At 37.7% G+C, this 17290-nt stretch overlaps 1 protein-coding gene across 4 annotated transcripts in view; it reads left to right on the plus strand.

The window, feature by feature from the left end:
- SEC24B (SEC24 homolog B, COPII coat complex component) overlaps nt 1–17290 on the plus strand; it is a 111785-nt gene that overhangs the window by 17238 nt on the left and 77257 nt on the right. For all 4 annotated transcript variants that reach the window (XM_030915959.1, XM_030915965.1, XM_030915969.1 and 1 more), the window contains exon 2: nt 11631–12374. In XM_030915959.1, coding sequence (XP_030771819.1) covers nt 11631–12374 — 744 coding nt within the window. The remainder of the gene's footprint in view (nt 1–11630; nt 12375–17290) is intronic.

Consider the following 17290-nt stretch of genomic DNA (forward strand, 5'->3'; position numbering starts at 1 on the left):
TTTTTTTTTTTTTTTTATTTTTTTTTTTATTTTTATTTTTTTTTTTTTGAGACAGAGTCTCGCTCTGCCGCCCAGGCTGGAGTGCAGTGGCCGGATCTCAGCTCACTGCAAGCTCCGCCTCCTGGGTTTACGCCATTCTCCTGCCTCAGCCTCCCAAGCAGCTGGGACTACAGGCGCCCGCCACCTCGCCCGGCTAGTTTTTTGTATTTTTTAGTAGAGACGGGGTTTCAGCATGTTAGCCAGGATGGTCTCGATCTCCTGACCTCGTGATCCGCCCGTCTCGGCCTCCCAAAGTGCTGGGATTACAGGCTTGAGCCACCGCGCCCGGCCTTTTTTTTTTTTTTTTTTAAAGAGACAGAGTCTTGCTGTGTTGCCCAGGCTGGTCTCAAACTCCTGCCCTCAAGCAATTCTCCTACCTTGACTCCCAAAATGCCAATACTATTGATACTTACTTTTGTTGCTCAGATTATTTCAGCTGTGGCCATTGGGAGCTCTTTCAGGTTGGTTTCTGTATCCCTTTCCCCCAATCCTTTTGTTGTTTGGGCACTTCCTTAACTTTCTGATACTACAAGTTACTCTCTCTTGTACTTGCCTTATCCCAGTATCAAAATCAACCCTATGTCCAAGGGACTCTGGTTTCTTTTATTGGAGGATAATATTTAGAAACCAAGAACTAGGTGTTGGATATGCTTATTACTACCGTGGTGTCACTGCTTTAGGCTCTGAAAGTGGACAGAGCTAGGAAATGTGAGTATGTATAGGTATATGCTAACCCATCTATAATTATTTTTGTGTCTATCTGTATCTGTATTACCTAAACATCATTCATTTAGGTTATCATACATTTGTAATACAATTAGACTGATCTGTCACAGTCTGTATTCTAGCCTAGGTTTTCTTGACATCCTGGTTGATTTTTTAAAGAAAATTTACCTATAGTATATTTCCTTTCATTCTTTGTAGAGTACAGCTCTATAGGTTTAGATAAACACGTGTAATCATGTATGTATTATGCCAGTGCAGTACCATCTGAAACAGTTCCATCACCATGAAAAAAAAAATGTTCTTGTAGTCAGTGTCTCTCACCAGCCCCTGGCAGCCATTGCTCTGCTCTCTATCCTTGTTATTCTGAATGTCATATATATGGAACCATGTAATATGTAGCCCCTTGGGTCTGGCTCCTTTCGCTTAGCTACATTCATCCATGCTGCTGTACAAATTGATGTTCTGTTCCTTGTTATTGCTAAGTAGTATTCTGTTGTATGTGGGTACCATGATTATTTGTCCCTTCCTCTGTTATCAGACATCTTGGTTGTTTCCAGTGTTGGATAGTTATAAAAAAAGTTACCATAAACATTCATGTACTGGCTTTTGTGTGGACGCAAGTTTGCAGCTCACTTAGGTAAATAACTAGAGTGGGATTGTTGGGTCACGTAGTAAATATATACTTAAGTTTATAACAAATTGCAAAATTATTTTTCAGGGTGGCTGTACTAGTGTGTATTCCCTCCAACAATGAGTGAATGTTTCTCTTGCACCACATCTTTGCCAGCATTTGATATTTTCGGTTTTTGATAGTGTCTTGTTGTAATTTAATTTGTATTTTCCTAATAACTAATGATAAGCATCTTCTCGTGTATATTTTACATTCTTATATCTTTTTTGGTGATTATCTTTTCAGATCTTTTACCGATTTTTGGTTGGGTTGTCTATTTTTTTTAGTAGTTGAGTTTTAAGAGTTCTTAGTGTATTCTGGGTACAAGTTTTTTATTAAGTGTCGGATTTGCAAACATTTTCTTTCTGTGTTATTATTTTAATTTTCCTAAACGTTTTCATGACTGTGTCTTTTTATTTTATTTTATTTTTATTTTTTTAGACGGAGTTTCGCTCTTGTCCCCCAGGCTGGAGTGCAATGGCGTGATCTCAGCTCACTGCAGCCTCCGCCTCCCGGGTTCAAGTGATTCTCCTGCCTCAGCCTCTGGAATAGCTGGGATTACAGGCATGCGCCACCACACCCAGTTAATTTTTGTATTTTTAGTAGAGACAGGGTTTCTCCATGTTGTCCAGGCTGGTCTCGAACTCCTGATCTCAGGCACACCTGGCCAACTGTGTCTTATCTATCTTTAATCCCCCTTAGCTCCTTTCACAGAGCATACTTTTTTTTTCATTTTGATAAAGTCAACTTTATCAATGTTTTATGTTGCTGAATAGGTGAGGTTGAGGCTCAGAAAACGAAACCTCAGGCTGGGTGCAGTGGCTCTCACCTATAATCCCAGCACTTTGGGAGGCTGAGGCAGGAAGATTCCCTGAGCCCAGGAGTTCAAAACCAGCCTGGCCAACATGATGAAACCCTGTCTCTACTAAACATGCAAAAATTAGCCAGGTGTGGTGGTGGGTGCCTGTAATCCCAGCTATTAGGGAAAGTAAGGCAGGAGAATCACTTGAACCCTCAGGTGGAGGTTGGGGTGAGCTGAGATCGCCCCACTGTACTCCAGCTTGGGTGACAGAGCAAGACTCTGTCTCAAGAAAGAAGAGAAGAGGAGAGAGAGAGAGAGAGAAGAAAGAGAAGAAAGAAAGAACAAAACTCCAAAACGAAGGCCTCAGGAGCAAAAGTTTTTCTCTGACTTTTGTTGCCGCCTGTCTCTCAGTCCTGTTCTCCCCTGAGGCTAGCCTTAGAAACCAGATTCCCTCTTCCCCAAAGCAGGTCATAGAAACTGGAACCTTTTTTCCCCAAAGCAAGCCATAAAACCTAAAAATATTACTCTAACTTTCCCTCTGTCCTATCTGTAAAAACTGGCTGTAATTATCTCACCTACCTTGTTTGACTGTAGGTCATAAAACCCATTCCAGAGAGGGTCCTGCCCCATAAGCAGGAGGAAAGAATGTGTGCTCAGGCCAAGAAGAAACTAAACAGATAGGCCTTCCTGGGTTTCCTCATTCAGTCTGTTCGCATTAGATTATAGCCTTTTTATCCAATTAAACTTTTGCATGGCTGTCCATACTTTGTTGAACCTAAGCATAAAAATGGACAGTTTCCTCTATCTTTGGGTCTCATTCTGAAAGCCCCCATGTATTATTACATGTTAAATAAATTTGTATGTCTTTTCTCCTGTTAACATGCCTTTTGCAAGTTGATTTTTCAGCACACCTTCAGAGGGCCAAGGGGACCTGCCCCTTTCACCTCTATAGTAAGAATTCATTATCAATTCCAGATTCCCTTCAGAAATCTGTATTTTCTCTTAAATGTTTAATTTATAATGAGATTTAGGATTCTTTTTATTTTATTTTATTTTATTTTATTTATTTTTTTTTTTTGAGACGGAGTCTCGCTCTGTCGCCCAGGCTGGAGTGCAGTGGCCGGATCTCAGCTCACTGCAAGCTCCGCCTCCCGGGTTTACGCCATTCTCCTGCCTCAGCCTCCCGAGTAGCTGGGACTACAGGCGCCCGCCTCGTCGCCCGGCTAGTTTTTTGTATTTTTAAGTAGAGACAGGGTTTCACCATATTAGCCAGGATGGTCTCGATCTCCTGACCTTGTGATCCGCCCGTCTCGGCCTCCCAAAGTGCTGGGATTACAGGCTTGAGCCACCGCGCCCAGCCAGGATTCTTTTTATTTTTTATTTTATTTTTTGAGATGGAAATTTCACTTTGTCGCCCAGGCTGGTGTGCAGTAGTGCTATCTTGGCTAACTCCAACCTCTGCCTCCCAGGTTCAAGTGAAGTCTCCTGTCTCAGCCCTCCCGAGTAGCTGGGATTTCAGGCATGTACCACCATGTCCAGCTAATTTTGTAGTCTTAGTAGAGATGGGGTTTCACCATGTTAGCTAGGCTGGTCTCCAACTCCTGACCTCAGGTAATCTGCCCGCCTAGGCCTCCCAAAATGCTGGGATTACAGGCGTGAGCCACCACACCCGGCCTATGATTCATTTTGACTTAATTTTTGTTTAATATATGTTGAGATTCTTTTCTTTTCTTCACATGTGAATATCTAGTTATTCCAGCACCATTTGTTGAAAGAACTATCTTTCCTCAAGTGCATTGCCTTGGCACCTTTGTCAATAATCAGTTGACTGTATTTTTGTGGGTCTGTTTCTAGACTATGTTGCATTCTGTCTATCTGTCCTTTCACCAATACCACACTTTTTAAATTGTTGTAACCTATAAAGTACAGCTTAAAATTGAGTAATGTGAGTCTTCCAGCTTTGTTCCTTTTCAGTTTTTGTTTGTTTTTAGTAACTTTGCATTTCCATAGAAATTTTAGAATCAGCTTGTTGATGCCTACAAAAAAAAGCCTGCTAGTGTTGTTTATTATGATTTCACTGAATCTAAAGATCAAAACTGAGATAAGTTACATCATAATATCAAGTCTTCTAATCCATGAACACGGTATGTCGTTCCATTTCTTTAAATCCTTGATTCCTTTCATTAGTGTTTTGTAGTTTTCTTTATATAGGTTCTGAACATATATCATTAAACTTAGATATCTAAGTACTTCTTTTTTGTGCTATTATAAATGATATTGCTTTTTAAAATCTTAATTCCCCTTGTTTATAACTGATCTTTAGACACGTAGTTGATTCTTATATATTGACCTTATATTCTGTGACCTTGATAAACTCACTTATTAGTTCCAGGCATTTTTTGGAAGATTTTTTTTGGGATTTTCTACCTAGACAGTCATGTCATTCTGCAAATAAAGACAGTTTTTTTTTTTTTTTAACTCCTTTCCAGTCTATCTACTATTTATTTATTTATTTTTTGCCTCACTGAAGGGACTTACATCTTGTACATTATTGAATAGGAGTGATGAGAGAGGACATCTTGCCTTGCATGTAATTAATGTTAGGATAAAAGCAGTCGGTCTGTTCCTTACCATTAAGTATGGTTTGCTATAGGTTTTTAGTAGATAGTGCTTATCAGGTTAAGAAAGTTTCTTTCTCTTCCTAGTTTATTGAGAGTTTTTATCATGAATGGATGCCAAGTTTTATCTAATGCATTTTCTGTGTCTATTGATACGGTTGTATGGGATTTTCTTAAGTCTGTTAATATGTTGAATCACATTGAATGTATTTCAAATGGTCAAACAACCTTGAATTCCTAATATGAACCCCATTTGGTCATGATGTATTTTGCTTTTAATGTATTGTTGTATTCTATTTGCTGAAGTTTTGTTCAATGATAGAACTCACAGCTAAGTTAAACAAGTACTTTTCCTGAAGATAACATTTATATTTCAGTGTGCAATAAAAGTGCTTTGTGTTTCACAGAGACTATTGTTTTTAATGTAATAAGATTAATTTTTACTGCTTTATTTAAGATTTTCTTAAAGGAAACTGGCTTAAAAATATATGTGAGTGCATGGTAGTGAAGAATATAGTAACTGCTAGTATTGCTTGGTGCCACTGCTTCAGTTTGTGCCCCAGGGTTCACATTGCAGCCATCATTGCTTTTGTATTATTAGTATAATTGTCAACACAGTGAAAAAGGCAAATATCATCTTAGTACTATTATGAAAATAGTTTTTACTCATGGATTTTCCTCAAAGAGTTTCTGGCACTGCTAGGGTTTTGTATGCTACACTTTGAGAATTTCTGTTCTATATCTTTATTAATGTCTTAGGACTACTGAAACAAATGGCCACAAACTAGGTGGCTTAAAAGAACATAAATGTATTTTTCTGCAGTTAAGAAGCCCAGAAATCTGAAACTAAGATGTTGGCAGGACTACTTCTTAGTCCATTTTGTGCTACTATGACAGAATGCCTGAGACTGGCTAGTTTATAATGAACAAAAATTTACTTCTCACAATTCTGGAGGCTGGGAAATCCAAGAGCAAGGTACCAGCATTTGGCTAGGGCCTTCTTGCTGTGTCATAACGTGGCAGAAAACATCACGTGGCAGAAGTGCAAAGGTGGGGGCAGAGAAAAGGGGACCAGACTTGCCCTTTTATACCAATCTCACTTCTGTGATAGTGGCATTAATGCATTCATAAGGGCACAGCCTCTTAATACCGTTACAATGGCGATGAAATTTCAACATGAGTTTTGGAGGAGCAAACATTTAAACCACAGCGGTCATGCTCCCTCTGTAGGCTCCTAGGGGAGTAATATGTTCATTGACTCTTCCCACTTGTCCTTGACTGTTGGCATTCCTTCACTTGTGGCTACATCACTCTGTGCTCCAACTTCACATTGACTTCTCTCTGTTTATGTGTATGTCTTCTCTTCTGTATGTATATTTTATAAGGATACATGTGATTGCATTTAGAACCCATTCAAATAATCCAGGAAAGAGTCCTCAAGATCTTTAACCTAAGCATGTCTTTCATCATTTAAGGCAATAATCACTGTTTTCCATATAATTTTCACAGGATTGGAGGAATTAGGATGTGTACATAATCTTTTAGGGGGCCACTCTTTAGCCCACTACACGCTTATTGATTATACAAGTGTTAGACTGCTTTGTGTTGTCCCATAGGTCTCTCGAATTTTGTTCATTTTTCTTCAGTCTTTTTTTTCTGTTTCTTAGATGAGATCATTTTCTTGACCAGTCTTCAAGGTTGATCAACTTAATCAAGGTTCATTAAGTCTTCTGCCATGCTGTAGAGACCATTTAGCATATTTATTTATTTTGAATATTTTTAAAATAGTTTTCATTTCTCTTGATATCCCTTGTCTGTGCATTTGCTGGTAACATTTTCCCCCAATTTTTGGAATATATTTTCTTTTCGTTTTTGGAATATATTTATAAAGACTTTGAAGTTTCTGCCAAATTTAGCTTCTGGGCCCACTTTGATTCTGGTCTCTACCTCCGTTTTTGCTGGACATCCTGACATCTCCCATTTCTGCACAGTTAAACTGCCAACTAGGGGCTTGACCCAACAGTTGCAACAGGTAGGAAGTTATTATTAGTAAAGTGAATGAACACAAAAATTTACCTACAGATCTGTTTATTATGTGGTTTATGTTAAAAAAAAGAAAACCTAAATGGCAAATAGAAAATTGATTAAAATATAGTAAATTCATGTAACAGAGTACTATTCAGACGTTAAAAATAATGATGGAAAGATATTCAAATCATGCTAAATGAAGAAATCATTTAAAAGATACATTATAATCCCACTTTTGCTTAACTAAATTATGTATATATATGCCAAAAGAAAATACTGGGTTTATATACATCAGAATGTTAACAGGTTATCTCAGGAAGATTACAGATGATTTTTATTTGATCACTTTCTGTATTTTTTTTTTACAATGACTATCACATTTGTGATAAGAGAAGTACTTCTGAAGTTATTTTTCAGAAATTTGACATAACAAATTTCTTTTCTCCTCCACATAAATTTCTTTTCTCCTCCACAACTTTTATGTCTATTTTAGAAGTATTAAAATACCAGCAGTCTTTTCATATATGTTGCAGGATCATTTTGAATCCCAAGAAAGATCACAGATGAATAATTACTACAAGAGTTTTGTATTCAGATAAGTTAAACATAATATGTGTATATATGTACATAATGCACAGTGTTGCTCTACTCTTAGAAAAAATAGTTCGGGCCGGGTGCAGTGGCTCATGCCAGTAATCCCAGCACTTTGGGAGGCCGAGGCGGGCGGATCATGAGGTCAGGAGATTGAGACCATCCTGGCGAACATGGTGAAACCTCGTCTCTACTAAAAATACAAAAAAATTAGCCATGCATGGTGGCGGGTGCCTGTAGTCCCAGCTTCTCGGGAGGCTGAGTCAGGAGAATGGTGTGAACCCGGGAGGCGGCGGAGCTTGCAGTGAGCCGAGATCGCGCCACTGCACTCCAGCCTGGGCGACAGAGTGAGACTCTGTCTCAAAAAAAAAAAGAAAAAGAAAAAAAAAATAATTCTTTCTTGGAATACAGTATTTGGAAGCCATAGAGCTTAAATAAATATGGGGAAAAAAATGAAGCAGGTACACGAGAAAAGAATAGGGGGAAAAACACTGAGGGCCGAAAATTTAATTATCATGAAAGGCAGAAACAACTGGAATCATAGACATATGCTGTAGACTTTCACCATCCAGTGTGGTCACCACTAGCTATATACATGGCTGTTGAGTACTTGACATATGGTTGATCAGATTGAGAAGTGCTATAAGTGTAAAGTACATAATGGTTTTTGAAGAAATAGTACAAAAAAGCAAAATATCTCGGTAATTTAAAAATACTGAATACATGTTAAAAATGATGTACATTTATCTTTTTTATTAACTTTAATTACTTTCAGATACTTTTCTATAGATTGGGAACATTTAGATCTTGATATAAAGTATGGAATGGTAAGCATCTACATATAATTAGATATATTAGATATTCCCACCCCCATGTTTTCCCAGAGTAGTACCTTTCTTTGGTAAGCTAGAAAGTAAATATTCTGGTGGGCAACTCACTTCTGATAAATTTCAGCAGATAGAACATTCCTGTTATTTTTAAAAGAATGACATTTGAATAGTTAGGACATAATGATGATTTCTCTTTTCAGATCATGTAGCATGGATATGCCAAATCAATCACTAAGTGGGTAGATAATTTGAACAGATTTCTCTAAATCTGACTTGGCTCTTCATTGATAAATTCTACTAGTGTAGACTTTTCTGAGACTACAGTGAAAGGTAGCAAATCCATCTTTTAATATATTTAAATAGGAGAAAGGAGGACAACATTTTACTTTTGTCGTGTTAATGAAAGATTCCTAATAGACTTTATTTCCTTAAGTAAATCAATTCTCTCAGATGAATTATTACCATCTAAAATAATCTGAAAGAAAAGTCAATTATACACCTAGTAAAATAGTGTTATCAGTATTTTTGTTCTCTGTATACTTCTTGGAATTATAGGAGGAATGTAGATGATATTTTTCCCTTATAGCTTGACAGTGTAAGTTATTTATATGTTGGCCGTAGTATATATATTACATGACCAGAAATGAAGATTCCATTACATTACTTAAAAGAAATGGAAAACAATTAGAAAATGTATACTTTATTCTTATCTCTTTTATAAACAAATATTTTAATACATTATTATGGCAAGGAGCATAGTGGTACTTCCTTTGTGTACTTGTGTCAGTGGAGCTGAAACATCTTGTCAATTTTCTGTTAACTTATCCTTTCATTTGAGATATGGCACAGATAATCTCTTTCCTTCCACAAGACAGAAAAACTAGATTCCAAGATAATTAAGATTTGCCCAAAACCCAAAGAAAAGTAATTGGAACTAAAACTAGAATTCTGTTGTTGGGACAACTGGCCATTTGTAGCAAAGGACAGCAGATCGTTGGTTAACAGCATGAACTTGAGCCAGACTACCTGATTCAAATTCCAGCCTAGTTAGTTTAGTTCCTAAGCATTGAACTGTGTTAAACATCTTAACTTTTGTGGCTCATTTATTGATAAATGGGTGTAATAATACTATGTACTTTAGAAGATTAAAGAAGTTAATATATGTAAAGCATTTAGAACAGTGAGTGGCATATAATATATATTTAATGTATTAATATTAATAAGATTAACATTAGGATTAATATTTTGTTGGTATTAATAAAATATATGCTATACTTATCAAAGATACATAAAAATGAAGGTATAAAACATCAGAGTAAAATATGGTTTTATAGTTTTGCAATCTTGAAATGAAGAAACCAGTACTAAGTATGATTTAAAAATTCGTCAAGCATAGAAAAAGAATTTTACTACGTAATCAAGAAACGATAGCAAAAGATACCATGAATAAAGGCAAAACATAACAGTAACCTGGGGGAAATACTTACAGCACATAACATTAGGCTAATTTTCTACTGTGTGAGAACAGTTAGAAATCATTAAGGAAATCACAATGCTATAGAAAAAGCAAACAGCAGAGAAAGACACCCAAATGAGAGTCTCGGCATCATTCAAAGTTATCTACCGTAAACTAAAGTGTTTCTCACTTTTCAGATTGGCAAAGATTAAAATATAGTCAGTGTTGGGATGATGAGGCAATCTGAAGCATTATTGATGGGAGGTATAAATCGATAGACCTTTTAAGAGATATTTGCCAATAATGTCAATTTTAAAAACATAAACCTTTTGAACTTTTGGTTTGACTTTTAGAAATTTGTCTTATAGCTTCATCACAAATGTTGACCTCATAAATATAAATTGGTTCATCCCCAAGATGTTCATCAATGGAGATTTGGTAAATAATGTTATCTCTCTACAATGAAGTACTATATGTACATTTTTAAAAGAATAATGAGGATTTATATATGCTAATACAGACGGATATTCAGCATATATTAAGTAAAAAGCAAGTTGCAGAACTGTAAAATCCTTTTGTGTGTTTAAAAAATCAAGTAAATTATATACGTGCTTACATATGCATTACATAGATACATGGATATACAAAGGATGCATAATCATTAACTGTAACTATATCTGGGAAATAGGATATAAGCTACTAGACAGAGATTTTTACTTTATACTCTTCATTGTTTGAATTTTTTTCTACGGTGGGTATATTGTTGCTTTTATAGTTAGGAAAAATAAAAAGTGAGAAAAAATTTTTGGCTCTGTGCAGTGGTTCATGCCTATAATCCCAGCATTTTGAGAGGTTAAGGGAGGAGAATCACTTGAGTCTAGGAGTTTAAGACCAGCCTGGGCACAAATGAGACCCTGTCTCTACAAAAAAAATAAATTTAAAAACATTAATTGGGCAGTGGTGTATGGGAGACCAGCCTGGGCAACATAGTGAGAGCCCGTCTCTGTAAAAAATAAATAAGTAAAAATTAGCTGGTCACCATGGTACTCACCTGTGGTCCCAGCTACTCGGACGGCTGAGGTGAGAAGATTGCTTGAGCCCAGGAGAACAAGGCTATAGTGAACCATGATCATGCTACCACACTCTAGCCTGGGATCAGAGCGAGACCCTGTCTCAAAGTTTAAACTTCTTCCAGGCTGAGTATATTACTTGCTGATAGCTGTATAACAAAATACCCCCCAAACTTAACAACTTAAAACAACTACTATTTATTTCACAGTTTCTCAGGAACATAAACTTGGGAGCAGCCTAGCTAGGTGGTTCTGGCTCGGGGTGTCTCATGAGATAAGCTGTTAGCTGGGCTATATAGTTATCTCAAGATTCTACTGAGTTTGGAGGATCTGCCTGAAAGCTCAGTCGTGGTTGTTGGCAGATCTTAGTTTCTCTTTGGCTGTTGGCCAGAGAGTTAAGTTCCTCCTTGCATAGGCTTCTTCATAGGACTGTTCACGACTTGGCAGCTTGTCTTCTTTCAGACTCGGGTATCTGAGAGAAAGAGAGCCAGAGCTCAAGACTCACCTAACGTGGAAGTGACATATCATCACCTCTGCCATATGCTGTTGTTCATACAGGCCAGTTCTGGTACATTGTGAGGGAGGACTACACAAGGGTGTGGATAACAGGAGGATTGGGGATCACTGGGGGCCATGTTGGAGGCTGGCTACCATAATGGGTCTATAACAGTGTATACCTTTTGTAATAAGTTGAGATTATGGAAAAGAAAGTTAATTGGGTCAACATTTAAATGGGGACTATTTTTAAAAATTAGTTATGTGTTTACCAATACCTGTAAATACTTGTATTTCTTTTTCAGGTCCAGCCCAGAATCAAATGCAGGTTCTATCTGGATATGGATTGCATCATCAAAACTATATTGCTTCCTCAGGACATTACTCTCAAGGACCTGGGAAAATGACCTCATTGCCATTGGATACTCAGTGTGGTGATTACTACTCTGCTCTCTATACAGTACCAACACAAAATGTGACTGTTAACACAGTGAACCAGCAACCAGGAGCACAGCAGATGTACAGCAGGGGTCCTCCTGCCTCTCATATTGTGGGATCCACTCTAGGATCTTTCCAAGGTGCTGCATCATCAGCATCCCATTTGCATACGAGTGCCTCCCAACCATACTCCTCTTTTGTGAATCACTACAATAGTCCAGCCATGTACTCTGCCAACTCTTCTGTTGCGTCTCAGGGATTTCCCTCTACTTGTGGTCATTATGCTGTGTCAACTGTTTCTAATGCTGCATATCCTAGTGTTTCATATCCCTCTCTGCCTGCTGGTGATACATATGGGCAAATGTTTACCTCACAGAGTGCTCCAACTATTAGGCCAGTTAAAGATAATTCATTCTCTGGTCAAAATACAGCTATCAGCCATCCATTGCCACTTCCACATCCACCATCACAACAGCACCAGCAGCAGCAAAGTCTTTCAGGATATAATACTCTAACGTGGTCAGCTCCAGGCCTTCCATCGACTCAAGACAATCTCATCCGAAACCACACAGGATCCCTGGCTGTAGCGAACAACAACCCAACAATTACTGGTAGGTTGAATGAAAAGTTCACCAAAACATGTTTGAAAATCAGTGCATTCCCAATTAAGTTATTATTTACATGAAGGTTAAAGGTGATATTGCCTGATAGAAAAACTGGAAGTTTGCTCAATTTATTGTGGTTTTTTGTAGTACCTCTTTGAACCCTTTCTTCTCATCCATTCCCAGTTAGACACCCAACCATCTGCCTTATCTAGTTTGTTTCCTTGCCATGATCAGTCAGCATTTATTGATCTATTTTAAACATCTGCAATAGTTGTCTTTAATGTGAATTAGATACAGGGCAAAATGGAAGGGTCTGTTTTGACGATATGTTGGCCACTATTTTCTCTTTTATACTAGTTCAACCTTAGGACAGTTGTTTTACTAGCCAGAGCCCCACTTACTTAGAAAAGAGGATGATTTGCAGCAGTGCACTGGTTTCCCAGGGTTAGCCCCTGTTAGTGACTTTTGCAGAAGACATCTTTCCTGCACATAAACAGTGTTTCTCATTTTCAGATTAGTAAGTTAGGCTGAAAGATGGGGAAGGGAAAGGAAGATGCGTGAAGAATACCCTGGTATTTAGCCCTTCTGACCTTCCTAAACCAAAGTGTTATTAAATTTATTCGTTTAAAAATTATGTATGTAAGACGTGGTGTGCTTTTTTTTTTTTTTTTTTTTTTTTTTTGACACAGGGTCTCACTTTATCACCCAGGCTGGGCATGATCTTGGCTCACAGCAGCCTCGACCTCCTGGGCTCAAGTGATCCTCCCATCTCAGCCCCACAGGTAGCTGGGACTACCAGGCATATGCCACCACACCCAGCTATTTTTGTAGCGATGGAGTTTTGCCACTTTGCCCAAGCTGGTCTTGAACTCACGAGCTACCGCACCTGGCCCAGTGTGGCTTTTTAAGTGCAGTGTTTCCATAGGATATATTCATTTTAATTCAGTTCACGAACTTGAATTTAACAGAATCTGCTCTTGAAGCAACCGAAAATGTATGTAAAAAATGGGAATTGGTAAAACTGTGGTAACTTTTGGAATGATATCTTTAGCTGTGTATCATTGTCTGGATAGCCATGTGTCAAAGATGCTGTGGAAAGATATCCTTCTCTGGACAATTAGATTATTTAAAATTAGAACTTTAATATCAGACCTGAGCCGTTCTTTGCGATCATCTACTCTTTCATTGCTATGTCGTTTAGAAATGCTTTCAGCTACAAGCAGCTCATAGTAGTTTAAACAAAAAGGGGGTATTTTCCTCACAACACAAGTCTAGGTGGATGCAGTGGATCCAGCTGTTCTTGGTATCCTTTTTTCTCTTTCCACTCTGCCACCCGTAGCATGTAGGTTATAGAAACAAGATAGTTCTGTACCTATAGACATTAAGTCAGAATTAAAAGCAGGAAGAAGGGAGAGGAAAGGGGACTGGTTAGTGGCATTGACAGACTTCATTTTACGGATCACTTGCCATAGCTATTTAAAAGACCATTCCTAGCTTCAGGGAAAGCTGGAAAATGAATATTGAGCCTTTTTTTTTTTTAGCATCCATAGTAGAGGCAAGCAAGAAAAAAGGGAGTTAGCACTGACTTGGGTGAGTCAACTCAAAGTGTCTGTCACAGTTCCGAAATCTGGCTGTCTACCAGAATCACTTGCACAGATTGCGATTTCCAACTACAATTTACTGAGCTAGAATAGAATCTCCAGGGTACTCTTGAGAATCTATTTCTAACTGGATCTTCAGTGATGCTGTGAAACAGATTTAAATTTTACTGTAGTCCTTTTGTTTTACAAATGAAGAAAGTTATCCAAGTTGAATTGGCCTGTGGTCATTAATGGTAGAAACAGAGCTTGGCCTGGAGGTCAGTTTTTTCTCTCTCCCTCAGAACCAGGGCTTTCTGTCCTCTAAAAATTCTGTTTTCCTCTCTCTTCTTTCAACATTGCATTTACAGATCCACTTATCCTAAAGTCTTTCCAACTTAAGGATTTTATAACTTTCATGACAAAATAAATACAAGTAATTCCTATCTTAGTTCTGAGGTGGGAATAGCACCCTGGATGGAACCAATTTATATTGAAATGTGTCAGGGAAATATGGGGTCACTTGGTTAATGAACAGAAAAAGTAATTGGGAAAGGCCTGTCATTAAGAAAAGATTGAATAAAGAGGGAGAATAATTACAAAACTATTCTCTGTTTGAATAACTGCTGTAATGGGTCCTGTAGGCAGAGAGGCAGGATATATTTTCATTCTTTTATCTTAGTACTGTACTGTGAGTGCCATAATGAATATATTTTAGAATTTAATTTGTGTTCAGAAGTGGGGTTTTTTTCCTGCCTTTAGATTGGTAAATTACTTTTTAATTGAAGTTCAGAGGTTAACAAATTAAATATTATCTCAGGTTAATATGACAAACGTGCTTCACCATTTCAAAAAAAATAGAGGTTATTTTAAAAATCTACTTTAAAATTAAATATTGCCAAAGTTCCCAGACTTTCTCGGTTGATATATTTCAATATTTTTCAAGTGCCTCATGTAACTTAGTAGTAGTTCATAAGGTATTTGACACGTATCACTGTTTTTCTTGACAATTTAAAATATTCCTTGGAAACTTGCGAATTTGTTGCAGTGCCTTGGGGAGCCTAGGTAAAAGTACCTTGTGCTAGGTACAGGGTATGGGAATATTGAGTTTAATGTTCTAGAAAGTCTGGCAACATAATTACTTTCAACACTCAAATTGTATTTTCACATTAAAATGAAAATCTTAGGTATTAAACATAGTTTTGTATTAAATTCAACCTTTGAATAATTGACAAAAATGGTTACCTTCTTTACTACTTGATTATACTATCTTCATTTTCAGATATACTAAAAGTCCTCAGTCATTTTATAGAGCTGGAGATGCAAAAGCATAAAGCTGAGTTAAGCAAATATCAAAAATATGACAGATGGATACATACTGTTACTTTTAGGCAGCTAATGAATTAATATTCAAAACATAGACTAAAGGGGACCTTTAAATATTATCTCATTTGCTTTATTTTAGAAAAGCCTATTAGTACATTATAATTCAGTACTAGAACTTCAATTATTTTATTAAAAAGTCCACTCCGGGCCGGGCACGGTGGCTCACGCCTGTAATCCCAGCAACTTGGGAGGCTGAGACCGGTGGATCACGAGGTCAGGAGATCAAGACCATCCTGGCGAACACGGTGAAACCCCGTCTCTACTAAATATACAAAAAATTAACTGGGCAAGGTGGCGGGCGCCTGTAGTCCCAGCTTCTCGGGAGGCTGAGGCAGGAGAATGGCGTGAACCCGGGAGGCGGAGCTTGCAGTGAGCGGAGATCGTGCCACTGCACTCCAGCCTGGGCAACAGAGCGAGACTCCGTCTCAAAAAAAAAAAAAAAACCCACTCCGAGTATGTATGTTTTGAGTGTTGCATTAGTTGTTAACTTAGGTTGCACTTTTGGCTAGTGTTTAAAAGGTGTCATTTCATTAGGCCATTTAAAAATTTTTAAACTCTCACTGTAGGTGAATCTCTAGTATAGTCAAGTAACCTAGTATAGAATTGTAATAATGAGTACAGGAGCTCTTTTTTAGTTTGAGGTGAAGTTGCCAGAGTATGACTTGGGGATGTAAAGGTGCCCATTTTTGACAGCAAGATGAGTACCAGAACTCCGTAGATTCATTTAAAATAATTTTCTTAATTTGTCTTTAGTGTCTCTTTGTTTTACACAGTACATACTTTTAAAAATTAGCAAGGTAAGTCTTGTTGCCAAGATGTAGAATTCTGCCAGAAAAATTATTTTGATTATTTTGAATATTTCTTGCTTAATAAGAACCACATCTTGATAGCATATTATAAAACAGTAGTGTCTGATTAATGCTGTTTTCTTATGCTCAGTTTTATACAAAAGCATTTAAAAAGCTACTTGAGTAAAAATAATAAGCATTTATATACTTCTTCACAGTTGATCTTAGCCAGAAGACCGAGAATCAGTATAATTCTTGAATAAAAGTCCACTACACACATGACACTAAGATATAGTCACTGATAAGTTAATATTTTATCTGTCATCTCTGGTTGGTAATGTGCTTGAGGAAAAGCAGAAGCAAATACCTTGTAGGACAAGATTATTTGGACATAGAAATATAAGTAAGAAATTAGACAACTGCATTGGAAAAATAAAATGCTCGTACAAAATACAAGTAGTGCAGTACAAAAGACTATTTTTAGTTTTGGAAACTTGTGTGATTGCAGAGTTATGGGAATAGCGTAATTTTACTCCCTCACATACTTACTCCCTCAGTTTTTCTAAAGATATTCTTGAACCTTTTTCATCTTTTTTCAACTTTGTGCCCACTACTTGTAAATTTTTCTACGTGTTCTCCCTCTCCAAGCTGAGAAGATGAGATGTTCATCTTTGTGTTCACTTATTTCAGATTCTGGCTTTAGCTGTTACACCCTCTCCAGAGTATCAGCCTCAATTTCTGCTGGACTGTGGCATTTGGATAGGTGAGAGGAATTAATGAAAGGAAAACACATGCCTTGTTCTATGTGTAATCAGCAGCCATTAAAAGTTTATAAGCAGGCCGGGCACGGTGGCTCAAGCCTGTAATCCCAGCACTTTGGGAGGCCGAGACGGGCGGATCACAAGGTCAGGAGATCGAGACCATCCTGGCTAACCCGGTGAAACCCCGTCTCTACTAAAAATACAAAAAACTAGCCAGGTGCGGTGGCGGGCGCCTGTAGTCCCAGCTACATGGGAGGCTGAGGCAGGAGAATGGCGTGAACCCGGGAGGCGGAGCTTGCAGTGAGCTGAGATCCGGCCACTGCACTCCAGCCTGGGTGACAGAGCGAGACTCCGTCTCAAAAAAAAAAAAAAAAAAAAAAAAAAAAAAGTTTATAAGCAAAGTGGTGGCA

This window comes from Rhinopithecus roxellana, chromosome 2, assembly GCF_007565055.1.
Source record: "Rhinopithecus roxellana isolate Shanxi Qingling chromosome 2, ASM756505v1, whole genome shotgun sequence".
Classification (NCBI taxonomy): domain Eukaryota; kingdom Metazoa; phylum Chordata; class Mammalia; order Primates; family Cercopithecidae; genus Rhinopithecus; species Rhinopithecus roxellana.